Source organism: Mobula hypostoma, chromosome 15 (genome assembly GCF_963921235.1).
Source record: "Mobula hypostoma chromosome 15, sMobHyp1.1, whole genome shotgun sequence".
In the NCBI taxonomy this organism is placed as follows: domain Eukaryota; kingdom Metazoa; phylum Chordata; class Chondrichthyes; order Myliobatiformes; family Myliobatidae; genus Mobula; species Mobula hypostoma.
The window spans coordinates 4,329,003-4,355,702 of record NC_086111.1 but is presented as its reverse complement, the minus strand read 5'-3'; the positions used below and the strand labels follow the sequence as shown (position 1 = coordinate 4,355,702).

The 26,700-nt window shown below is 41.6% G+C and overlaps 1 protein-coding gene across 2 annotated transcripts in view; it reads right to left on the bottom strand.

Annotated features, from left to right (window-relative positions):
• The window catches only part of LOC134356652 (mitochondrial mRNA pseudouridine synthase RPUSD3-like), a 53,738-nt gene that overhangs the window by 4,151 nt on the left and 22,887 nt on the right, over positions 1 to 26,700 (bottom strand). The window contains exons 4-8 of one of the 2 annotated variants that reach the window (XM_063067631.1): positions 26,466 to 26,516; positions 13,336 to 13,426; positions 11,964 to 12,071; positions 2,327 to 2,411; positions 805 to 931 (exon numbers count right to left, since the gene is read on the bottom strand). In XM_063067631.1, coding sequence (XP_062923701.1) covers positions 805 to 931; positions 2,327 to 2,411; positions 11,964 to 12,071; positions 13,336 to 13,426; positions 26,466 to 26,516 — 462 coding nt within the window. The remainder of the gene's footprint in view (positions 1 to 804; positions 932 to 2,326; positions 2,412 to 11,963; positions 12,072 to 13,335; positions 13,427 to 26,465; positions 26,517 to 26,700) is intronic. The other variant, XM_063067632.1, reaches the window with a different exon arrangement.

Here is a 26,700-nt window from a genome sequence, read left to right as displayed (position 1 = left end):
AGAGGGTGGTGAATCTGTGGAATTCATTACCACAGATGGCTGTGGAGGCCAAGTCATTAAGTATATTTAAATACTTTGATAGGTTCTTTATTAGTGAGGATGTCAAAGGTTACGGGGAGAAGGCAGAATGGGGTTGAGAGGGATAATAAATCAGCCATGATGGAATGGTGCAGGAAACTCGATGGACTGAATGGCCTCATTCAGTGCGCATGTCTTATGGTCTTCAACATTATAATTTGAAAGACGAGATTATGATGTCGCATGCATTAGAATATGGCAGATGGAAATTAATGCACAAGACATCCGATGCCTTCATCAGCAGAATACATTTTTTTTAGCCTGCAAGAATTTCAAAACCCACAGATTTGTACTGATTCAATCTACCACCCTTGCTATTCAACACTGTTCAATGATGAGGGGCGTTGATCATGTGGATAGTCAGAGGCTTTTTCCCAGGGCTGAAAGGGCTAGCACAAGGGGGCATAGTTTTAAGGTGCTTGGAAACGGGTACTGAGGGGATGTCAGGGGTAAGTTTCTCACACAGAGAGGAGTGGGTGTGTGGAATGCACTGCCAGTGGTGGTGGTGGAAGCAGATACAATAGGGTCTTTTAAGAGCCTCTTTAGATGGGTACATGGAGCTTAGAAAAATAGAGGGCTATGCACTAGGGAAATTCTAGGCAGCCTCAGGAATAGGTTACATGGTCGGCACAACATTGTGGGCCAAACGGCCTGTAATGTGCTGTAGATTTCTATGTTCTCTAATGGACTAGCAACATTTTCAGAGTTAATATCTGACAGACTTACTTGTAAGAGGCTGAAGCTGTACTAAAGCACAACCAGCTGCAGCATCCAGAACCTTGTACTGTGTAACTGCTTTCTTTGCTTCTTTCCGCTGAAAGTTTCCATGAGTAGGGTGAAACACAGGAACTACCTATTGGCATAACAAACAATTTCATTTTTAGCCACCCTATCAAAATATAGAGGGGGAAATTTACAGTGGTCATTTGACCTATCATCCTGAACTTACGTGGGATGTGGAACAAATCTAGAGCATTCCAAGGAAATTCACAGGGAGAGTATGCAAACTCACAGAAGCTGCCTTGGAGATCAGGATAAAACCCAGGTCACTTGTACTGCCCACAAATGCCATCATCTGCAGATTATCCTTCAAGTCCCCTTCATTGAGCACATTTACAAGGAGCTTTGTCACACGAAAACAACATCAAAGACCCCCACCATCCAGGCCACGCTCTCTTCTTGCTGCTGCCATTGGGAAGGAGGTACAAGAGCCTTGTGTCCCACACCACCAGGTTCAGGAACAGTTATTACCCTTCAATAGTTAGAATGCTGAACCACGACCCATGGACTCACTTTTGTGGATGCTACAACTCAGTATTATTTATTTACTTATTATCTGCACAATTTGTTTTTCTTCTGCACAATGATTGTCATTCTATTGTTTATCAGTTTTTCATAAATTCTATTGTATTTTTTTTCCTGTAAATGCCTAAAGAAAAACAAATCTCAAGGTAAATGTACAATGACATATGTACTTGATTAATAAATTTACTTTAAACTTGTGGACTTTACGTCTTACAACATCCTGACTTGGAGATCTACTGTTCTTCTGTTGACAGTGAAGAGACAAACGGCTGGAACTCGATAACAAACTGCAATGGGAATTTCTTCACCAGAAGAACTGCAGTAGATCAATAAGGCAGCTCAACATTTTCACAAGAGCACTTGGGGGCTGAACAATAAATACCAGTGCCAGTTACAAATCTGTTACATTGCAGAAACAAATAAAAAATATGTTCAAGTACATCAGTAGTCTGTTGCATGTAAGCTGCTTCCAAGTAACCTATGTTACAGTCAGTTTAGAATTGAAAAATTGTTGTTCCTCTAGTTTTCCAGTGATGGAGAATCACTTGATTTACTTACTTAGCGATACAGCGGGGAATAGACCATTTGCACCACACCGCCCAGCAACCCCTGACAATCCTAATTTAACCCTCACCTAATCACGGGACAATTTAAAATGACAATTCACCTACCTGGTACATCTTTAGAGAATGGGAGGAAACCGGAGGACCCAGAGAAAACCCACGCATTCCACGGGGAGGAAGTATAGAGGCTCACAGGAATTGAACACAGACACCCTGAGCTGTAATAGCATTATGCTGTTGCGCTAACTGTGGCATCCTTTACAAAACTTATGTTGCAGTCAGTCTTTTTTAGTTTTTCTCTTATTAACAATTTAATAATTGTTCCTCTGTGCCAGTTATCGTGTTATCAAAATCAAAGAGTGTATCGAACAGAAACCTACCAGCTTCTGCTTGCCAATATACTGTTGTTTCAGAGCAATGTTAATCTCACCCTCTTCAGGTTCTGGAACTCCCACTGTCACTGCACTGTTAGGGAAAAAAAAAATCACAGTAAATACACAGATACTAAGAGAATTGGATTCACTGGGATACAAAGCATTGGAATGGTTGTAAGTGATTTACAACACCGTCACATACCATGCAATTAGAATTTGGAATTAAACAGTTGCAATATCATTGTAAGAAAGTTACAAAACACATTGGGAGAAAATGCAAATGATGGTGTTGAAAAGCATTTTTGGATGGCACAATAATACGAGTAAACCCAGTGCCTCATGCCGCCAGAGCCCCAGCTACAGTCCTGACCATGAATGCTGTCTACGTGAAGCCTGCACATTCTCCTTGTGACCTGTTTCCTCTGGGCGCTCAACTTTCCCACATCCAAAAATATGAGAGTTGGTTGGTTAATTAGCCACTGTAAATCGCCCTTAGGTGCAATTCTGTGGTAGAAGGTAGGGGGAGTTGATGATACACAGTACTGTGCAAAAGTCTCAGACACATATACGGTATAGACCTTTGCACATTTCTGTAGTAATTTTACGTATTGCGCTATACTACTGTCTCAAAAGTGTTTTTTTTAAACTTGATGATAAACTCTATTCTGATACGGGTCTCTTGTGGACTGAGAGTGGGAAGGGGGCAGGGAGAGAGGAATCATGGTTGGGAAAAGGGGAAGGGAGAGGGGAGGGAGTGGGAAGCACCGGAGAGACATTCTGTAATGATCAATAAACCAATTGTTTGTTCGGCCCTTCCTTAGGCGGAGGCCTTAGGCAGGTCTAGGCACACGGTGCAGCGCCCAAGTTCATCATATCCCTTCTAACAAGGTGCATAGCATACGATTCGTAGATACGTGGTGAAGCTTTAATCTCTTCCACAGAAGATGGCCGTTGGCTCACAAGGAGCTCATCCGCCCTTTGTCAGGTCTTGTTTTTTTCAGTCCTGCTGGGTGTCCTCACACCCTCCTCACTAGACTAAGTCTGGTGAGGGAGCCAGCCCAAATCGCTGACCAGTCGACCATGGGCCCCGGCCGAGCACCCGCCCCTGCCGAATCTCTCTTTCTTTTTAAATCTTTTTATTGAGTAAGTATACAAAAAAGGTAAGCCATATAAACATTAATACAATGTTAAAGTATAATAAAATTCCAAAAGATAACAATACCAAAAAGAAAATACTACAAACAATGTAATTTAAGCATAAGAAACCAAGATAACATAATAGTATACTAAATTTTATATATATCAATGGAAAAAAAAAGAAAAAAAAAAACCCCCAAAAAAAAACCCACCGTGCAACTAACTAAAAGCAAAGCAAAGCAATGGGCTAACTTGAAACCAAACAGAGTTAAACTTAAAATCACGTCCTCAATCCCGACCTCCATTAAAACAGTGAAGAAAAAACAAGAAGGGTAAATATTACATTAAATGAAAATATCGAATAAAAGGTCCCCAAATCTGTTCAAATTTAAATGAAGAATCATAAAGGTTACTTCTAATTTTCTCCAGATTCAAACATAAAATCGTCTGAGAAAACCAAAAAAAGGTAGTTGGAGCATTAAGCTCTTTCCAATGTTGTAAAATACATCTTTTCGCCATTAAAGTAAGAAATGCAATCATTCTACGGGCTGAAGGGGAAAGATTACTAGAAATTTTAGGTAGTCCAAAGATAGCAGTAATAGGGTGAGGAGAGATATCTATATTTAATACCTTAGAAATAATATTGAAAATATCTCTCCAAAAAGTTTCCAAAGTAGGGCAAGACCAAAACATATGAGTTAAAGAGGCTATCTGCCCCGAACATCTATCACAGAAAGGATTAATATGCGAGTAAAAACGCGCTAACTTATCTTTGGACATATGTGCTCTATGAACCACTTTAAATTGAATTAGGGAATGTTTAGCACAAATAGAGGAAGTATTAACTAATTGTAAAATCTGCCCCCAATCATCCACAGAAATGGTAAGCCCCAATTCCTGTTCCCAATCTACCCTAATCTTATCAAATGGAGCTTTCCTAAGTTTCATAATAATATTATAAATCATAGCCGATGCACCTTTCTGACATGGATTAAGGTTAATTATCGAATCTAAAATATATATAGGAGGAAGCATTGGAAAGGAAGTAAGTATAGTACTTAGGAAATTTCTAACTTGTAAATATCTAAAAAAATGTATTCTTGATAAGTTATATTTATTAGATAATTGTTCAAAAGACATAAGGGAACCATCTAAAAATAAATCCAAAAACCGTAAAATACCCTTAGTCTTCCAAGTTTGAAAAGCGCGATCCGTAAAAGAGGGAGGAAAAAATATGTTACCTAAAATAGGAATCGCTAACCCGAATTGATTAAGATCAAAAAATTTTCTGAATTGAAACCAAATGCGCAAAGCATATTTAACTATCGGGTTAGAGACCTGCTTAAGACGTTTCGAATCAAAAGGAAGAGAGGAACCTAAAATAGAACCAAGTGTATAACCCTGAACAGATTGTAATTCCAATGCTACCCATTTAGGAATAAATAGTATGTCCCGGTCAAGTAACCAAAATTTCATATGTCGAATATTAATAGCCCAATAATAAAATCTAAAGTTAGGTAATGCTAAACCTCCATCTCTCTTAGCTTTCTGTAAATGTATTTTACCCAGTCTCGGATTCTTGTTCTGCCAAATAAATGAAGAAATTTTAGAGTCAACTTTATCAAAAAAAGATTTAGGAACGAAAATTGGTAATGCCTGAAACACATATAAAAATTTTGGCAAAAAAAACATCTTAACTGCATTAATACGACCAATCAAAGTTAAATATAAGGGAAACCATTTAGATGAAAGTTGAGTAATATGGTCTATTAATGGTAAAAAGTTAGTCTTAAATAAATCTTTATGTTTACAAGTAATTTTAATCCCAAGATATGAAAAGTAATTATTAATCAATTTAAATGGAAATTTATAATATAAGGGAAGATGTTTATTAATCGGAAAAAGTTCACTCTTACTAAGATTTAATTTATAACCTGAGAAAAGACCAAATTGTGCTAATAACTCTAAAACAGCAGGAATGGATCTCTCAGGATTAGAAATATATAAAAGTAAATCATCAGCATAGAGTGATAATTTATGGGACTTTAATCCCCGAGTTATCCCAGTAATATTTAAAGATTCTCGAATAGCAATTGCAAGAGGTTCTAATGCAATATCAAATAATAGGGGACTAAGAGGACAGCCTTGTCGAGTACCACGAAAGAGAGGAAAAAAAGGTGAGTTTAAGGAGTTAGTACGAACCGAGGCTACAGGGGAGTAATATAACAGTTTAATCCAGGATATAAATTTCAAGCTAAAATTAAACATTTCAAGCACCTTAAATAAATAAGGCCATTCTACTCTATCAAAAGCTTTCTCGGCATCTAAAGAAATAACACACTCAGGAACATTTTGTGAGGGAGTATAAACGATATTTAACAATGTACGAATATTATAAAAAGAGTAACGACCTTTAATAAAACCCGTTTGGTCTTCCGAAATAATAGAAGGAAGTACTTTTTCTAGTCTATTTGCTAATAACTTAGAAAAAACTTTAGAATCAACATTTAATAAAGATATTGGTCTATAAGATGCACATTGAGCAGGGTCTTTATCCTTCTTTAGTATTAAAGAAATTGATGCTCTATTAAAAGATTCCGGAAGTTTACCAAGTTTCAAAGAAGCCTCAAAAACCTTATAGAGCCAAGGAATCAATAAAGAAGCAAAACATTTATAAAATTCAACGGTAAACCCATCAGGGCCAGGAGCTTTCCCCAGATTCATAGAAAAAATAACATTCTTAATCTCATCCATTGTAATGGAAGTATCTAATAAAGAAGACATATCCTGTGAAATCAGAGGGAAGTCTAACTTATCTAAAAAATCATTCATATATTTAGAATCTCGAGGAGACTCTGATTGATATAAAGAAGAATAAAAATCACAAAAGGTTTGATTAATCCCCACATGATCCAATATCAATCGATCATTTTGGTTATAAATCTGATTGATTTGAGATTTAACATAATTAGATTTCAATTGATTAGCCAGCAGCTTGCCAATTTTATCACTGTGAACATAAAAATCACTTCTTGTTTTCTTTAATTGGTTTACAATCGAGGACGAGAGTAGTAAACTGTGTTCCATTTGAAGTTCAGTTCTTTGTTTGTATAGCTCCTCAGAAGGAGCCATAACATATTTCTTATCAATTTCTTTAATCTTGTCCACAATTACCATCTCCTCCTGCTTCTGTTTCTTCCTCAAAGCAACGGAATACGAAATAATCTGACCCCGAATATAGGCTTTAAAAGTGTCCCAAAGAGTGTTAACCGAAATATCTTCTGTATGGTTAATTGTAAAAAAAAGCTCAATCTGTTCATTCATAAAATTAACAAAGTCCGAGTCCTGAAGCAACAGCGAATTAAAACGCCATTGTCTATTGTTTGGTATATTGGCCATAATTTTAATAGAAAGCTTAAGTGGAGCATGATCCGAAATGGTTATAGAATCATAATCACATTTAATCACTGAAGGAATGAGACGAGAATCAATGAAAAAATAATCAATTCTTGAATAGGAATGATGAACATGTGAAAAGAAGGAAAAATCTTTTTCCTGAGGATGCAGAAAACGCCAAATGTCCGTCGACCCAGAATCAGAAAGGAAAAAATTAATCAAATTTGCAGATTTATTAGGTAAAGTCCGTAAAGGAGCCGAACGGTCCAAAGCTGGAGATAAACAGGTATTAAGATCTCCGCCCCAAATCAATGAAAACTCGTTCAAATTCGGAAACTGATCAAACAATGATTTATAAAATTCCGGACAATCCATATTAGGAGCATAAACATTAACCAAAACTACTTTTTTATTAAATAATAAACCACTAACCAATAAAAATCTACCATTCGGATCAGAGATAATATCCTGTTGTATAAAAGTAACTGAGGAGTCTATAAAAATAGAGACGCCTCGAATCTTAGCATTGGAGTTCGAATGAAATTGTTGTCCCTTCCAAAATTTGAAAAAACGTAGTCTGTCCCCCCTCCGTACATGGGTCTCTTGTAAAAATAAAATTTGTGCTTTAAGTCTCCGGAACACTTTAAAAACTTTTTTCCTTTTAATAGGATGATTAAGACCATTAGTATTCCAGGAGACAAAATTAATAATAGACTCCATAAATCCTAAAGTCAACCCATAACAAGGAGGATTGACAATAGGCGCGACCCACAGACCCGGAGAGGAAACAGAACATACAAAAGATACCGGGGAAAAGGACGTAACCAATACTTCAATAATGTATATAGCCCAAAGAGAAACAAACTAAAACGTGAAGCCCCTCCCACCACCCCCCACCCCAGGACCCCAAGGCGAAATCTAAAGCAGACCCGCCAGAAAGAAGCAAGCGCTAAAACTACCCCCATGACTTCCGGTATACGCTCCCTAAAAAAAAGGTATAAATATGAAAAGGATCAGCTAATTGTAAAACAGTAAAAAAAATAAGTAAAAAAAAGTTAGCTCAATTAAAATACACACAGAACAGAACAAAAGCCGGAAAGTATATATTAAAAAAAAACCACAATAAACCTCAAACTCATGAATAGACACAGCAACAAAAAAAATAGGATTATTAACATAAAATGATTATAAAAAGCAAAACAGAATAAAATTTAAAAAAAAACTACAAAATTTAAGGCCGCACAGGAAATACGTAAGATGACAAAAGGGAAGTAACCACCCAGAATCCCCTGGGAAAAGAAAGAAATGACGCAGTTAAAAAGAAAGTTTAGCAGCCATATTAAGAAATCAAAAGTAAACTTTTCTGCCCAAATAGGGCACAGAAAAGTTAAAACCAACCAATTCACAGCCTCCGATCAACGGAGAAAATTAAAAAAAGGCAATTAAGATGTTGAAGATGAAAGTTGATCCAGATAACTCTGGGCATCCGATGGAGAATCAAAAAAACGAAGAGCTCCATCTAACATGCGAATCCTTAGACGTGCAGGGTACAGCAGCGCTGGTCTTAAATCCATCTTATAGAATTCCGACATCACGGATCTGTAACGGACCCGTTGGTCCCAGATTGGTTTACTGAAATCTTCCACGAATCGGAACTTAAGATCCGAAAAATCAATGAAACCTTTAGATCGAGCGAATCGAAACAGTCTCTCCTTGTCTTGAAAGTAATGAAAACGTAAGATAACATGCCTAGGTCTATCTGACCTAGACGAGTATGATGGGATTCTGTGAACACGATCCAGTAGCGGTGGTTGGTCAGGAAATACAGTAGGGAATACATCTTTTAAAAGTTGGGAGAAATATTTCATAGGGTTGTTAGCTTCCACGGCTTCCCTGACGCCAATCATTCGTAAATTCTGCCGTCGCATTCTAGATTCCAAGTCAGAGTTTTTAAAAGTCAAAAAGTCAAGTTTCTTCTTCATTACATTAATTGTTTCTTCGACTTTCCCCATCTTAAGCTCACTTTGTTGCGCGGATTTTTGAAGACCAGATATAGCCGACTGATGTTCCGCAATACATGTTTGCATCTTATCAATTAAGTCGGCAATTTTCTGGAACTTAGTTGAGATTTCCATATGAATCAGGTCTTTAACAGAGCCCATAATTTCTGTACGAATCATCTCCCTAACAGAGGTTGAAATTTCCCTCTGAATTAACTCCGATATAGCTTCCAAAGTCACCGGTGATTCAGTCGGAGGGAGATCCGTAGCTTTCGGTTTAACCGGAGGTTTACCATCCTTGCCGTCTTTCCCGTTCTTAGACATAGCCGATCTCAGTATCATCCAATTGTCAGAGAATTCAGTTTAATTCAAAGTATTGTAAAAATTGATGCCTTAATAGTTAATTAAAGTATAGCTGACCATAGAGAGAAAAAACTCAGAGGTAATGGAGCGAGTCAAGAACGCGACTTCACTCCATGAGCGCTACCGGAAGTCTCCCCCTGCCGAATCTCTCCGAGCGTCCGGTGACCAAACAGCAGATTACAGGCCCTTAATCCCACAATGCCATGCCAACCATGTAACCTACTCTAGAAACTGCCTAGAGTTTCCCTACCACATAGCCCTCTATATTGCTAAGCTGCATGTCCCTACTAAGACTGTCTTAAAAGACCCTATTGTATCTGCCTCCACCACCTTTGTTGGCAGTGCATTCCACACACCCACCACTCTCTGTAAAAAAAAAACTTGCCTCTGACATCCCCCTTGTACCTACTGCCAAGCATCTTAAAACTATGCCCCCCCCGTGTTAGCCATTGCAGCCCTGGGGAAAAGCCTCTGACTATCCACATGATCAGTGCCTCTCATCATCCTATACACCTCTATCAGGTCATCCTTCATCCTCTGTCGCTCCAAAGAGAAAAGGCCAAGTTCTCTCAACTTATTCACATAATGAAGGGACTTGGTTTTAAACATTGGCTGCTAATTCCCCTCCTTAAATGGAACAAATTACAAAAGGAGATAGAAACTACATGCCAAAAAGGCAATGTTACAACAGTCATGGGAGACTTCAATATGCAGGTGGATTGGGAAAATCAGGTTGGTGCAGGCTTCCAGGAGGGGGAGTTTCTAGAGTACCTATGAGATGGCTTTTTAGAGCAGCTCATGGTTGACCCCACTAGAGATCAGCTATTTTGGATTGGGTATTGTACAATTAGCCAAAATTGATTAGGGAGCTTAAGGTAAAAGAACGCTTAGGAGAAAGTGGCCATAATATGATTGAATTCACCCTGAAATTTGAGAAAAAGGAGCTAAAGTCAGATGTTGAGAACATACAAAGCAGATTAAACCAAAATACGTAGTGAGGAAGGTTATTAAGAATGACAGCAAGATCTTGATCAGCTGGGAAAGAGGGCCAAGAAGTGGCAAATAGAATTTAATTCAGGTAAATGTGTGGTCTTGCTTTTAAGAAGTCAAGCTAAGGGGAACACTTTTACACTCAATGGTAAGGCCCTGGGGAGTGTGATAGAACAGAGGGATCTAGGAGTACAATACATGGTTCGTTGAAAATGGCATCTCAGGTAGACGGTGGCAAAGAAGAATTCTGGTACACTGGCCCTCATCAGTCAGAACACTAAATATAGACATTTTGATGTTATGTTGCAGTTGGACAAGATATTGGAGAGGCCACACTTTGAAATAATGCATTCAGTTTTGGTCATCCTACTATAGAAAAGATGCCATTAAGCTGGAAAGAATACAATTAGGACTTATGAGGATGTGCCAAGACTAAGGGACAGGGTTATTGAGAGAGGTAGGGCAGGATAGGACATTATTCACTGAGCATAGGAAACTGGGGGTGAACATATAAGGGGCAGAGATAGGGGGAATCCATAGTCTTTTACTCAGGGAAAGGGAATCAAGAACTAGAAGGCACAGGCTTTAAGATGAGAGGGGAAATATTTATTAGAAATTATTAGATTTATTAGAAACCTGCATGGAAACTTTTTCCCACACAGAGTGGTATGTATATGGAACGAGCTGTAAAATAAGTGGCCAAGGCAGGTATAAGATAAACATTTTAAACACAGGGATAGGAACGGCTTAGAGGATATGAGTCAAACACAAGAAAATGAGACTCATTTAAATAGGCATCTTGGTCAGCATGGATGAGTGGGCCGAAGGGCCTTTTCTGTGCTGTATGATTCTATGACTATGACCATGACCATGACCATAACACAAAGGTTCAGAATTGGGCCATTGAGTCTGCTCAGCCATTTGATCTATGCTGTTTTTGCCCCCTCGCAACTGCATTCTCCTACCTTCTCTCCTTAACCTTTGATCCTTTGATGCCCTTACTAATTTACCTCTGCTTTAAATATACCAAATGACTTGGTCTCCACAGCTAAATGTTGCAATGAATTCTATAGATTCACCACCCTCTGGCTAAAGAAACTTCACCTCATCTCTGTCTAGTGTTCCTCTATTCTGAGGCTGTGCCCTCTGGTCCTAGACTTTCCCACTATTGGAAACATCCTCTCCACGTCCACTAGTTTGTGATTTCCTTTCCCCAGGAGAAATGCTTGAGTATATTCACGCTATCTATGCTCCTCATGATTTTATATACATCTATAAGGTCACCCTTCAGTCTCCTATGCTGTTATTCCATGTGCTCAAGAATTTTCAAGCAGCCAAGACTGTCATTTCCTGTACATTCAAGCTGTAACACCTTGTCAAGCCCTGTACTCACTGACATACAAATCGTAATAGCTCTGTCACTCCTTGTACTGATTAATATTCGATTCATAAGGGTTCTTTATCTCCTCTCTGTGGTGATGCTTCATTTCTAACTCTCCCATTTTCAGCACTTTATCCGACCCAAAGTTTTGTGAAATAGCTTGTGTCATTCAGATATAATGAAAAATATTGAGACCAACACCAATTTCTACAGACTTCTCTATCCCAGTCGTATTGCTGATTAGTTTACAGGTACTAAGAGCTACTGTTACATAGATTAACTCCTTTGATCAATACTAATGACAAGAACCTGGGATTTGATATAAAAGGTTTTATTTTTGGGTTATTTGAAATTTGCATACTAATTCAGCCATTACCAGTAAGTCATTAATGGTTCCTTTTTTCTGCGAGCCTGGATAAAGGCATCCTCAATGAGTTTGGTGGTTTGGTGACAAGTAGAAAGCAGAACCAGACCAGAATAGTCTCTGTGAATAAAGCATAAAAGTTAGCTGTAAATAAGGTAGATATTGAAGGTTAATGGACTTGTCACAGTTCAAATTATAATGTACTCATTTGCAACATACAAATCATAATTTAGAAATACAAATGTGATTAATGCAGTAGTAGACTATTTCAGTGAGATATATTGAGCAGTGAGGCGTCTACGTTTCTTTCTAAATACAGTGTGTAACCAGAACATGCATTGTCACTGGTAGTCCAAATGATAGATCTAATAATGAAGGGCCCAGATACAGCGGATGAGGAAAAGATGTTTCCCATAGTGGGGGGAGTCTGGGACCAGAGGGCACAGCCTCAGAATAGAGGGACAATCCCTTTAGAACAGCACCTTTGGAATTCGTTGCTATAGATAGCTCTGAAGGAAAAGTCAATGGGTATACCAAAGTAGCGTAGTGGTTAGTGTGACGCTATTACAGCTTGGGGCATCAGAATTCCAAGTTCAATTCCAGCATCCTCTGTCAGAAAGTTCGTATGTATTTCCCATGTGTGTGTGGGCTTCCACTAAATGATTCAGTTTCCTCCCACAGCCAAAAGACGTATCAGTTAGTAAGTTAATTGGTCATTGTAAATTGTCCTCTGCGAAGGCTGGGGTTAATCACTAGGTTGCTGGGTGACCTGGCTCGGTGGGCTGGAAGAGCCTGTGCTATGCTATATCTCTCAAAATATTTAAAGCAGAGGTCGATAGGTTCTTGATAAGTCAGGGTGTCTAAGGTTACATGGAGAAGGCAGAAGAATTAAGTTGAGAGGAACAGTATATCAGCCATGATGGGATGGCAGAGTAGGCTCGATGGGCCAAATGGTCTAATTCTGCTCCTACAGCTTACGGTCTTGTACATAACAGCATCATTTCAGCATTCTCTTCTCTGTTATATGTAATGCACAGTGCGTTGGTATGGTGCTGGAGTTGTCTATGCTGTTACAGTCATATGAGAATATAGTTGTTTATCTGTGAATGCATTTTGCTCCTATTTATGTTTATGCCACTGCAGTTTGTATCCTGGATATGCATCTAAATGTGCAGACAACCTGGTTTTCTATGGTTACCTGAATTTAGTCCTGTCCGCACTCCTCTGGATATACTTTGACCCTGTATAAAAATCTTCATTGTCAGTTTTTTGCATATGCATTTCCCAACTTTTAAATTTCATGTTTTTATCGATAGCATATTTAATATCCTGCACAATGCATCCAAAAAGAAAACTATCAAATTCCCACTAAAAACTGACCCACCTGTGACTTGCTTTTACAATATGGAGCTCTTCAGAAAGCTGGAGCCGCTGCTGGAGATCTGGAAGTAGTGATGTCAAACAAAGATCTCCACCTGATGTACAATGGAGGAGTGAAAAAGGCACGTTTCATCTTTTTATAAACATCATTAGGACAGACGGTTCATTAAATCTTCTCTACCATTGAATAATATCATGGCTGGTATCATCTTTCAATTCAATGTTCCGACCTGACCCCTACCCCTAAGGTCAAAAATTGCATCTGGATTACAGAATACAGAATAGGCCACCACAGGAATTGGCCCTCCAGATCACTACCTCTACGATGACCATAATGCCAATTTAAACTAATCCCTTTTACCAACCTGTTGTCCATATCCCCCATTCCCTGCCTATTCATATGCATGTCAAAATGTCCCTTAAGCAATGGTATCATATCTACTTCAACTTACCACGACTGACAGTTCCAGACACCTGCAAATCTCTGCACTTGCCTCACAAATCTCCTTTAAACTTCCACCATTCACCTTGGCCTATCAGTTCCACCCTAAGAACAAGACTCGCACTATCTAACCTATCTATGCCTCACAGAATGTTATGTACTTCTATCAGGTCCCCCTTAGCTTCGGAGAACAATCTATCTGTCTGAGTCTTGAATATGTTTAAAGTACAATGGATTCTGGTGCATTGGGTCGTCAGTTAATTGGGGCAGCCACATAGTTCTAATGAGATGGGGACAGGAACCATGGTGTACAAAGGCTGTTGTAAATCTAGTCAAGAAGAAAAGAAGAGATTACGAAAGGTTCAAAAAACTAGGTAATGATAAAGATCTAGAAGATTATAAGGCTAGCAGGAAAGAGTTTAAGATTGAAATTAGGAGAGCCAGAAAGGGCCATGAGAAGGTTTTGGCGGACAGGATTAAGGAAAACCCCAAGGCATTCAAGAGCAAGAGGATAAGACATGAGAAAATAGGATCAATCAAGTGTGACAGTGGAAAAGTGTGTATGGAACTGGAGGACATAGCAGAGATACTTAATGAATACTTTGCTTCAGTATTCACTACGGAAAAGGATCTTGGATGACTTGCAGTGGACTGAAAACCTTGAGCATGTAGATATTAAGGAAGAGGATGTGCTGGAGCTTTTGGAAAGCATCAAATTGGATAAGTCACCAGGACGGGACGAGATGTACCCCAGACTCCTGTGGGAAGCGAGGGAGGAGATTGCTGAGCCTCTGGCAATGATCATTGCATCATCAATGAGAACAGGAAAGGTTCCGGAGAATTGGAGGGTTGCGGATGTTGTTCCTTTATTCAAAAAAGGGAGTAGAGATAGCCCACGAAATTATAGACCAGTGAGTCTTACTTCAGTGGTTGGTAAGTTGATGGAGAAGATCCTGAGAGGCAGGATTTATGAACATTTGGAGAGGCATATGATTAGGAATAGTCAGCATGGCTTTGTCATAGGCAGGTCATGCCTTATGATCCTGATTGAATCTTTTGAAACACATTGATGAAGGTAGAGTCATAGATGGATATGGAGAAGATCCTGAGAGGCAAGGCATTTGATAAGGTACCCCATGCAAGGCTTATTGAGAAAGTAAGGAGGCATGGGATCCAAGGGGACATTGCTTTGTGGATTCAGAACTGACTTGCCCACAGAAGGTAAAGAGTGGTTGTAGATGGGTCATATTCTGCATGGAGGCAAGTGACCAGTGATGTGCCTCAGGGATCTGTTCTGGGACCCCTTCTCTTTGTGATTTTTATAAATGACCTGGATGAGGAAGTGGAGGGATGGGTTAGTAAATTTCTGATGACAGAAAGGTTGGGGGTGTTATGGATAGTGTGGAGGGCTGTCAGAGGTTACAGCAGGACATTGATAAGATGCAAAACTGGGCTAAGATGTGGCAGGTGGAGTTCAACCCAGATAAGTGTGAGGTGGTTCATTCTGGTAGGTCAAATATGATGACAGAATATAGCATTAATGGCAAGACTCTTGGCAGTGTGGAGGATCAGAGGGATCTTGGGGTCCGAGTCCACAGGATACTCAAAGCTGCTATACAGGTTGACTCTGTGGTTAAGAAAGCATACGGTGCATTGGCCTTCATCAATCGTGGGATTGAGTTTAAGAGCCGAGAGGTAATGTTGCAGCTATATAGGACCCTGGTCAGACCCCACTTGGAATACTGTGTTCAATTCTGATCGCCTCACTACAGGAAAGACATGGAAACCACAGAAAGGGTGCAGAGATGTTGCCTGGATTGGGGAGCATGCCTTATGAGACTAGGTTGAGTAAACTTGGCCTTTTCTCCTTGGAGCGATGGAGGATGACAGGTGACCTGATAGAAGTGTTCAAGATAATGAGAGGCATTGATTGTGTGGATAGTCAGAGGCTTTTCCCCAAGGCTGAAATGCCTAGCATGAGAGGGCATAGTTTTAAGGTAGGAGGAGATGTCAGGGGTAAGTTTTTTTACGCAGGGAGTGGTGAGTGCGTGGAATGGGCTGCCAGCGGTAGAGGCAGAATCGATAGGGTCTTTTAAGAGACTCCTGGATGGATACCTGGATCTTAGAAAAATAGAGGGCTATGGGTAAGCCTAGGTAAAGGTAAGGACATGTTCAGCACAGAAGGGCCTGTATTGTGCTGTAGGTTTTCCATGTTTCTTAGTTGGAACAACTCTTAAAGACAAAAAGTAAGCAAGGAAGTAGCCGGCATTCCCTTCATTTATTTCGGACACTGTGATGCTTAACTGGGGCAGGAGGTTGTGCTAAACAGTTTCTAACTAATGTCGGATATGTGCAACTGTGTGGCTGAGGTACTACACCATGCTTGGAGCTGACAGTTTTTAAGTAGTGGCATCTGAATGTGCTTGTGTTCAAAGAGTACTGATTCTTGTCACTGATAACTGGCAAGAAATAAGCACGCAGACAATTTAGAACTGTTCTTCTCACTGTGGTTTCAAGCATTCAGGCTTGGAGATGCCAGAAATGGCCAGGAGTGAAAATGAAACAATTTCACTACTTCAACAGGTTGGGAACTATGAAGAACATGGCACCAGCGAACAACGCAACTAAAGACAAAGTCCTTCAGACAGCTCACAAAACTATTTCTTTAACTGCTTCAACTTCTTCCAAATATGATTCTGTTACTGCTGGAATCTGTGATCTACATGTAATGCCCTGGTAAAGGTTCTGCTGTTAATGTGATAAGATATTTCATGTCATGGTTTTCTGTAGAAGCAGTGTGTTCTGCTGGTAGTGTTTGGGTTACCATTAATGACAAGGGATCCAATCAGGATGGTGGAACTGGGAGAAGGTTCTAGAGAACACTGCGGGAGAGGTTTTGTGACAGACATTTAAGTGGGTCGAGGTCTTTTTCAGCAGGAGATTGAGAGAGAAGAAGCTCAAGAGAACTGGCCTTAGGATTCGATGGAGCCCAGGAGGGGGATTTCTACCGGGGATCGGTGAATAGGAGTTACGCTGTGAGTACATCGGACACAAAGGCTTTTGGAAGATTTGAGCTCCAACCTGTGTACATTTAACTATTTAATTATGATGGGCCTTTTTGTTTTTTTCTTTAATAAGTGTTTGGTTAAGTTAACATTCATAAATATACTTTCTTTATAATTGTACGCAGTGTATGGTCTGTTATTTCTTGCCGTCGGGTGATTGCATGGGGGCAGTAAATTACAGTTTTCAGACGGATCGGAGTTCGAGTCAGCCAGCCACTCTAACCTCACAGGTTTGTCAGGCAGGACCCAAGTCATAATGATTCTAGACGTACAGAGTCTGAGAAAGGCGGGTTTTTCACCGCTGAGTCTGGATGCTGTTAGCAAGGGGCTAATGAGCTGCATCTCTACAGACTCCCAGTAAAAAGGGGCTTCGGACGTTTTGAGGGTGCGCTTTCGGGCCAACTGAGCAATCTGACGCTCTGCTGTCTCCAGTGGAATTCAGTGAGGTTTGAAGTAGTGTGCTGCCCGGTGGCCAAGAGGCCTGGAGACGGGCACGAGTCCATGATCAAATCCATTTCTCGTCTGGAGACGGGCGCGAGTCCATGATCAAATCCATTTCTCGCCGATTAAAGCATTCAGCAGGACTGGAATCAATGAGGAGGAGAATGGAAGGTCAATGGGTGTTCAGTGCCACCTGCCTACCTGGGACCAGTCTCTCTCTCCCTCTCGCTTGATGCTCCCAGAGGAAGGTGCCTGCTTTTGACTGGTCTCTCTCTCCCTTTCGCTTGATGCTGCCAGAGTCTTGGGTCTTGGGCAAGGTCTAATCGACATGGTTTGTGAATCGGACTCTGTAGTTCATGTTATGATGCGTTTCTGCTTGCTCCTTTTTCTGTTGCAATTTTATGCAATTTTGATCAGGGGGTGGACTGGTTCTGCAGCCTGCAGTCAACCTAAACTGAACCGAACCGAACATTGCTGTTTCAATGACTTCACAAAAAACCTACAGCACAATACAGGCCCTTTGGCCCACAAAGCTGTGCCAAACATGTCCTTACCTTAGAAATTACCTAGGATTACCCATGGCCCTCTATTTTTCTGAGCTCCATGTAACTGTCCAGGAGTCGCTTAAAAGACCCTATCGTATCCGCCTCCACCTCCATCGCCAGCAGCCCATTCCACACACTCACCATTCTCTGCGTAAAAACTTACCTCTGACATCTCCTCTGTACCTACTTCTAAGCACCTTAAAACTGTGCCCTCTCATGCTAGCCATTTCAGTCCTGGGAAAAAGCCTCTGACTATCCACATGATTAATCCCTCTCATCATCTGATACACCTCTATCAGGCCACCTCTCATCCTCCATCACTCCAAGGAAAAAAGGCCGAGTTCACTCAACCTACTGTCCTAAGACATGCTCCCCAATCCAGGCAACATCCTTGAAAATCTCCTCTGTACCTTTTCTATGGTTTCCACATCCTTCCTATAGTAAGGCAACCAGAACTGAGCACAGTACACCAAGTGGGGTCTGACCAGGGTCCTAGATAGCTTCATGGCTTGATGTTTTAGCTTCTGTGTTTTTGCTTGTTTTTTTTTGTCGCTTACACGATTTGGTTTTTTTTGCACGTTGATGGTTTAATGTTTTCTCTTTGGACGGGCTTATGGTTTTCTTTGTTTCGTGGGAAAACAAATCTCAGGGTTGTATACTGCATACATATTAATAAATGTACGTTGAATCTTTAAATGAAGAATCTGAAGGGATCAACAATCATCTTGAATGTTACAAAGAAATTAAGATTTAGGGAATGTAATTGTTAACAGCATTGTATGAAGGTAGTCCATTATCTCCACTAGGTGTCTGCGCTGGATTTGTTCACTTACAGTCAGTCAAAACAACATGTCAGCATACACTGAATTCCTCTATCAACAACTTTTAGGACCTAATACAATTTTATAGTACTGTAGTTCTATAGTATTGATAGTATTCAAGCAACACACATAAAAGTTGCTGGTGAACGCAGCAGGCCAGGCAGCATCTATAGGAAGAGGCGCAGTCGACGTTTCAGGCCGAGACCCTTCGTCAGGACTAACTGAAGGAAGAGTGAGTAAGGGATTTGAAAGTTGGAGGGGGAGGGGGAGATGCAAAATGATAGGAGAAGACAGGAGGGGGAGAGATAGAGCCGAGAGCTGGACAGGTGATAGGCAAAAGGGGATACGAGAGGATCATGGGACAGGAGGTCCGGGAAGAAAGACGGGGGGGGGTGACCCAGAGGATGGGCAAGAGGTATATTCAGAGGGACAGAGGGAGAAAAAGGAGAGTGAGAGAAAGAATGTGTGCATAAAAAGGAGTAACAGATAGGGTACGAGGGGGAGGTGGGGCCTAGCAGAAGTTAGAGAAGTCAATGTTCATGCCATCAGGTTGGAGGCTACCCATACGGAATATAAGGTGTTGTTCCTCCAACCTGAGTGTGGCTTCATCTTTACAGTAGAGGAGGCCGTGGATAGACATGTCAGAATGGGAATGGGATGTGGAATTAAAATGTGTGGCCACTGGGAGATCCTGCTTTCTCTGGCGGACAGAGCGTAGATGTTCAGCAAAGCGGTCTCCCAGTCTGCGTCGGGTCTCACCAATATATAAAAGGCCACATCGGGAGCACCGGACGCAGTATATCACCCCAGTCGACTCACAGGTGAAGTGATGCCTCACCTGGAAGGACTGTTTGGGGCCCTGAATGGTGGTAAGGGAGGAAGTGTAAGGGCATGTGTAGCACTTGTTCCGCTTACACGGATAAGTGCCAGGAGGGAGATCAGTGGGGAGGGATGGGGGGGACGAATGGACAAGGGAGTTGTGTAGGGAGCGATCCCTGCGGAATGCAGAGAGAGGGGGGGAGGGAAAGATATGCTTAGTGGTGGGATCCCATTGGAGGTGGCGGAAGTTACGGAGAATAATATGTTGGACCCGGAGGCTGGTGGGGTGGTAGGTGAGGACCAGGGGAACCCTATTCCTAGTGGGGTGGTGGGAGGATGGAGTGAGAGCAGATGTACGTGAAATGGGGGAGATGCGTTTAAGAGCAGAGTTGATAGTGGAGGAAGGGAAGCCCCTTTCTTTAAAAAATGAAGACATCTCCCTCGTCCTAGAATGAAAAGCCTCATCTTGAGAGCAGATGCGGCGGAGACGGAGGAATTGCGAGAAGGGGATGGCGTTTTTGCAAGAGACGGTGAGAAGAGGAATAGTCCAGATAGCTGTAAGAGTCAGTAGGCTTATAGTAGACATCAGTGGATAAGCTGTCTCCAGAGACAGAGACAGAAAGATCTAGAAAGGGGAGGGAGGTGTTGGAAATGGACCAGGTAAACTTGAGGGCAGGGTGAAAGTTGGAGGCAAAGTTAATAAAGTCAATGAGTTCTGCATGCGTGCAGGAAGCAGCGCCAATGCAGTCGTCGATGTAGCGAAGGAAAAGTGGGGGACAGATACCAGAATAGGCACGGAACATAGAAGTATTCTAATTTGTTTTGTATTATATTTAAATACATAATTTGTTAGTCAGTTAAATGGTACACAATGTTCATGCCCATGTATTTCAATCAGTGAGCCCATACTGAAAGTGAAAAGAATGGTAAATCAAAAATCTGTAAATAAGTTTCCAGCATTCAGAACACATGCAATTTAAGCTCCATGGTTTGGGGGTGCAAGGTGAGGAAGGTATTTGCAAAGTAAAAACAAACCATTTAGAATTTAACTTTTTAAAGTAGTACATCAATTATAAATACTGGATCGGTCATTAAACCTGCAAAAAAATAATTAGCAATGTATGGGCAAGTTGTACCCAAAATGTGCACGATATCACCAGTCACTGAGTATTATCAAGCAGAATGCTGCAAGTCCAATAATTAATAATGGTTACTAATGAAACCCCTTTTTACCAGATGTCTCTGGAAACACAACTGGTTAGCCCCTCACTAACAAGTCAATGGACTCACTGGTGAGAAAACCAACTTTCCCAAATTCTGTACGTCTAGGGTCCATATAACTTGGGTCCCACCAGACCAGAAGAACAGGACATTTCAACCAGCCACATCCCAATCTGAGCAAATACTGTTTAAATGTTGCCACTTGCAATTACCCGTCAGTAAGAAAAACATTGTATACTGCATACAATTATAAAGGAGGTATATTTACAAATTTCAGCTTTATCGAACAGTTAGTAGGAAAAGAAAAAGAAAAAAAAGAGCCTATTACAGTTAACCCAATCCAAATGTGCGCTTAAGTTGGAGCTCATCTTGAAGTTGGCTTTAACGCACACATTGGACCCACAGTCTGCGTGAAAGCATACACCACATTCCGAATGTCACTTGAGGTCCATCTCCAACAAATGGGCTCCCCCACGGGAGTGTTGGTCCTTCCTCCTTGAAGCCATTCATCTGCACAAAGCACCTTGTGCAACTGGGTCGGCATCCTCACCCATCTTCCTCCTGTCTTCTCCCTGCTCTCACCAAAAAGACCTCGACCCACACCAGTTCCGTCACAAAAACCTCGCCGCCCAGCATTCTCTAGGACCTTCTCCCAATTCCACCATCCTGATTGGATGATGCTACATTCCGAAGCATGAACATCACAACCCCTTATCTTTAGCTCCAACCTATACATATTGAAAGCAGAACACACTGCTCTTACAGAACTGCTGAAATGAAATACCTACAACAATAAAAATCTTAACCAGGGTGTTACACTCTCTCTCCACCAAAAATAGTCATGTCCTCATGACTTTGAAATTTATCAACCCATCACTTACAACACAGTTTTCAAAGGAATTTCCATGATGTCAGGACCTTCAATTCATTTGTAAGTGCTCACTAAACATATCTCACTAGGGGGAAAGACACAGCACTCTGTTCCCCCAGCCCATCTGGCGGTTTTCTGACTCTGAGACCTCCTTAACCCATCTTCAGCTCCTCCAGCTTCAACCACCCCTTGTGACCTTTCCTATCTACTAGAGGGTGCCTCCCATCTGTCACTCGTGTCTTCCAGCGGCTCAGGTCCCCCAGCTCCTTGATTGAATTTAACTTCCTTAAGCAGGTGCTGCCAAACATTTTCAACCTTCACTGGTGCCAACCAGCGAGACCTCTCTCGGACAGGGGTATCCTCGGTTGCTCTAATAGTATGGCAAGTACTCTTGGAGTAATCAACATCATACTTGTCAGTACAACAGGCATCTTCGCATCCCAACATCTTCTCAGTTAATCTCCTTTTCCATTCCTCAGGCATAAATGATGGTGGGAGGAGAAGATGGCGACACGACGCAGCGCACGCGGCCTTTCCAATGAAATGATATTGTACTTGTTAAATAGGGGCCGTGCACAATTCTGATTTGATGGAGACAGACGTGAGAAGCATGGAGGAACATCTGGAGAAACTTCTGAAATGCCCGCTTCACTGCTGCTGCTACTGTGCAATCAAGAATCTCCGGAGGGAAGGCCCCAAATCCTCGGCTTTTCCTGCTGCTGGCGGCCAAGGCTGGGGTCGAAGCGCTCGGCAGAGATGGTTCTCGGTGTCAGAGGCTTGAAGTTTTCAGACGGACTCAGAGTCAGACTGTGGTTGGGTGCTTCCAGGATGCTGCATCAGCAAGTTTGTGGCGCTGGTAGCTCATGGCAGGAAGAGAGTTTTCTTCCTTCTCCCGTCTGCGTGAGATGATGGGACTTTCGAGAGACTTTGAACTTTTTTTTAACATGCCCATGGCCTGTTCTTCATCAAGTTATGGTATTGCTTGCATTGTTATAACTATATGTTGTAATTATGTGGTTTTTGTCAGTTTTTCAGTCTTGGTCTGTCTTGTGTTTCTGTGATATCACACCAGAGGAACATTGTATCATTTCTTAATGCATGCATTACTAAATGACAATAAAAGAGGACTGAGTGTCCTCATAATCTAATCTAATCTAAACTAATATCAGCAAATTCAGAGGCTTCTGTCACTCCAGCTACTCCTCCAGGACATAATATGATAGGTTGAGACTGGGTGTACCACACAGTTCCTTGTTTCTGCCTATTATCCTGCTTAGGAGGAACCTGCACCTTCTCAAAAGCAGCTCTGAACACAAGATGAATGGACAAGGTTTTCAAAAAGTTCTCTCCATTTCTCTCCTTGCACACTCCCACAAGCTTTCTCATAATGGAAGTATTTGCTCCCACAAGAATGGAAGCTCCACCCTTTTCAACCGGATCAGGGCAGACCAACACTGGTGTGTCAGTAGTCTCAGTTACTCCAACATCTGCTTTCGAAAAAACTCCAGTTTCAACAACAAGTAGTCACCGTATGGGTACTCATCAGCACTAAGGCCATGGATCTCAAAGGCAGCAAGTGGTGTCAATGGTGAATGCGTCAAATACTGGTTGTAAAAGGATAAGCAAAGTAACATGAGAACCTGTGTCAAATATGGCTCTAGCACAAACTCCTTCAATCCATATGGATACATCAGAGCCCAGTCCCAATAAACCTTCAGGAATAGTGTTGTGTACTTTAGTAATCTCCCTTGATACACTGATAGGAACATATTCTCTCTGAAACACCAGACCATTCCTTTACAGGGTCCCTCCGAGGGATTACCTCATTTCTTCACCTTTTGATCAACCGCTGATTTACTTTCTAAAGATTTTCCTGTCCTTTACACTCCCGTTTGAAATGTCCATCTTCTCCACAGTTGTAACAGAAAATACCGGTCACTTCCCTGGTCAAGGGACCCCACTCAGTAGCAGTCCTCACCTTTGTACGTCTCACCAGTGGGTCCGTCTTCCTATTGGCCTTGTCATGCTTAATGGCAACACCAACCAAATATCATCCAAAAAATGCTCAGCCCTCAGATCTTTCGGGACATCCTGCAAAACCCCCACTGCTGTGGCATCAGGGGTCGCTTTAGCAACAGAGGTTACTACCGAGGACTTTGCCTTGATGACAAGAGGCCTCCCGCTCCTCCATCGAGTTTTCCTCCTCTCTAACTTCTCAGAGTAACTCGGTAAAAGATGAGGGGGGCGCATCTGGCGGGTCATTCAAATACATAGAGCAATCACCTCATGACAAAGCGCCCTTCACAACTTGCTCCATCCTCAAGCAATTTCTCTCAGAGAGTTGAATGCTCCCTTTGTGGCACAAACTCTGCAGCAGCTTCTCCAACCTGGAAATGGAGGCAGACAACACCTCTCCTTCCTCCTGAAATGTGTGCCTAAACTTCATCCTACGATCGGCTGCACTTTGTGCAGTGCCAAAAGCATCTTCCAGAGCTTGCAGGTAATTAGCTGTCGTGGCTAATGGATTTTCTGTCTTGAGGAACCTCACTGTATCAGCCGCCGGGCCCCTTAAGCTCTCTAACAGGCTCATATTTTTCATATTATCTGAGCACTGCATTCATCCAGTAACGGCGATGGCTGCTCAGCCCAAGCCTCACATTCTTCATCTTCATCAGGTGTGAGCTTGACCCCAGGGAACACTCCCAGCCGACAATAACTTCAGCTCTCTGCAGATAGACCTCTGCATTTATCAGCCAGTGATGTAATAGCCAAAAGAGCTCAGAATTTAAAATCAACCACTGAAGAACTCATGAGACCTTTCACATCAGACAATTCCATCCCCTCACTCGGCAGAAATGAGAACGGCTTGTCTTTAAAGTCTCCACCCTCAACTACAGGAAACTCGGTTTCTAATTAGGCACCCTCGCCTACGCTCCCCTCTTTTCTAAAAGTATAGATGGACCATGGGCTCGCCTCTCCAGGTACCCCAAGCATACCAGGCAGATCCACTGCCATCACGTCCTTGTTAGACTGAACTAAAACAACATCTTTGCCCACCGTTTGCCGTTCCATGATCATAACTTTCCCTAATACTTTAACGGTACTTAAAACCCGAATCAATAATTCATCTGGGCTGCGGATATCCACCCCGCTCAGAACATAAGACCTAATTACATGTAGTCTCTTTGAATTGCACCAACACTTGATCCCTGCAGCGTCCATAACCACGTATCTTAAAAAAACTTTCCCGGACAACACAGGCTTAAACACAAAGCAACTTAGTCAATTCTTAGAGCAATTACACAGTATTCAGCGAATCCAATCCCAGACGATAGCCCCTACAATGAAACCCCTTTTACCAAGCTTCTCTAGAAATACGTGGTTAGTTCCTCACTAACAAGCCAATGGACTCAACGGTGAGAAAACCACCTTTCTTGAATTCCGTACGTCTAGGGTCGATATGACTTGGTCCCACCAGTCTGGGAGAGCCAGGATGTTTCGACCACCTGCACCCCATCTTCCCTCCTGTCTTCTCCCAGCTCCCGCCAAAAAGACCTTGACCCACACTAGTGTCCATCACAAAAACCTCTCCGCCCAGCGTTCTCTAGAACCTTATCCCAATTCCACCATCCTGATTGAATGACACTACATTCCTAAGCACAAACATCACAACCCCTTATCTTTAACTCAAACCCAAAAATGCTTAAAGTAGAACAGGCTGCTCTTACAGAACTGCTAAAATGAAATACCTACAGCATAGCAGTAAAATTCTTAATCAGGGCATTACACTAAGATTCTTCTAGAATATTCCTTCTTGCTTCAAATACTCCTAGTGGTATTGAGTTCTACATTTTCTAAACAAAAAAAATCTTCCTTATTTCAATTTGGAGCTGATAACTAGATCATAACCTCAGGATTTTGTATCATCAATAAGATAGTAAAGCAAATTTTAGAACTGAAAGATTAAATATCTTGAAGATTAGTACTAATTGCCACATGTACATCGAAACATACAGTGAAATGCACTGTTTGCATCAAAAAAAATCAGCGAGGATTGTGCTGGTCAATCTGCAAATGTTGCCACTCTTCCATAGCACCACATCATACCCACAACTTACTAATCCTAACCATACATCTCTGGAAAGTGGGAGGATACTGGGGCACCCGGAGGAAAACTATCTGGTCACAGGGAGAGTGTACAAACTCCTTACAGATAGTGGCAGGACTTGAACCCTGATCTTACAGCTGGCGATGCACTAACCACAGTGCTCTCACGCCAAACCTGTTTCCTAACTCTCTTAAAGGCATTAACATATTCTTGGGTGGAGTTTCACAATGCTGAGCATCCTACAGTACATTTCCCAACAAATGTTCACTATTTGGGTTTTGAGGCTTTGCTCTCCCTGGCTTAGAACCAAATATGCAGGACAAGAATGTATGTATGTATGTACTTTAATTTAGAGATGCAGTGCAGAATAAGCTCACCGAGCCGTGCTGCCCAGCAACCCCCAGTTTAACACTAGCCTAATCACAGGACAATTTACAATGACCAATTAACTTCCTAGCTGGTACGTCGTTGGACTGTGGGAGGAAACTGGAGCACCTGGAGAAAGCCCACACGTTCCATGGGGAGGACGTACAGACTCCTTTCAGAGGACACCACGTTTGATCTCTGTACTCCGACGCCCTGAGCTGTAACAGAGTCGTGCTAACCATTATGCTACCATGGCGCCCAATGCTGACAATGCTGAGGTTAACACTATACTAGTAAAGGTAAACCCCATCACTACTGCTGGGAGCACAATGCATTGAAAATAATATTATAGCGTCAATGGTACATTTACTTGTACTGCTTCATGCACATTAATGGAAAGATGAAAATAACTTCCGGTCAAGAATATATACACACCATTACCTGTGATGGAAAATCCTGCAGGTTTATTAATGCCAATTAGAGGATCTGGTTGAGAAACAGATAAGACAGTAATTTAAGAACCAGATTATTCACAAAACATACAACAGAAATGCTTTAAGACACTCAAAATTCATATTTTAAGTTCCTTGAAATGCTCACATGCCCAGAATAATATGTCTCAAAAAAATAGCCCTCCTCTATTGGTCATGAATGGTAATATGAGTAATGT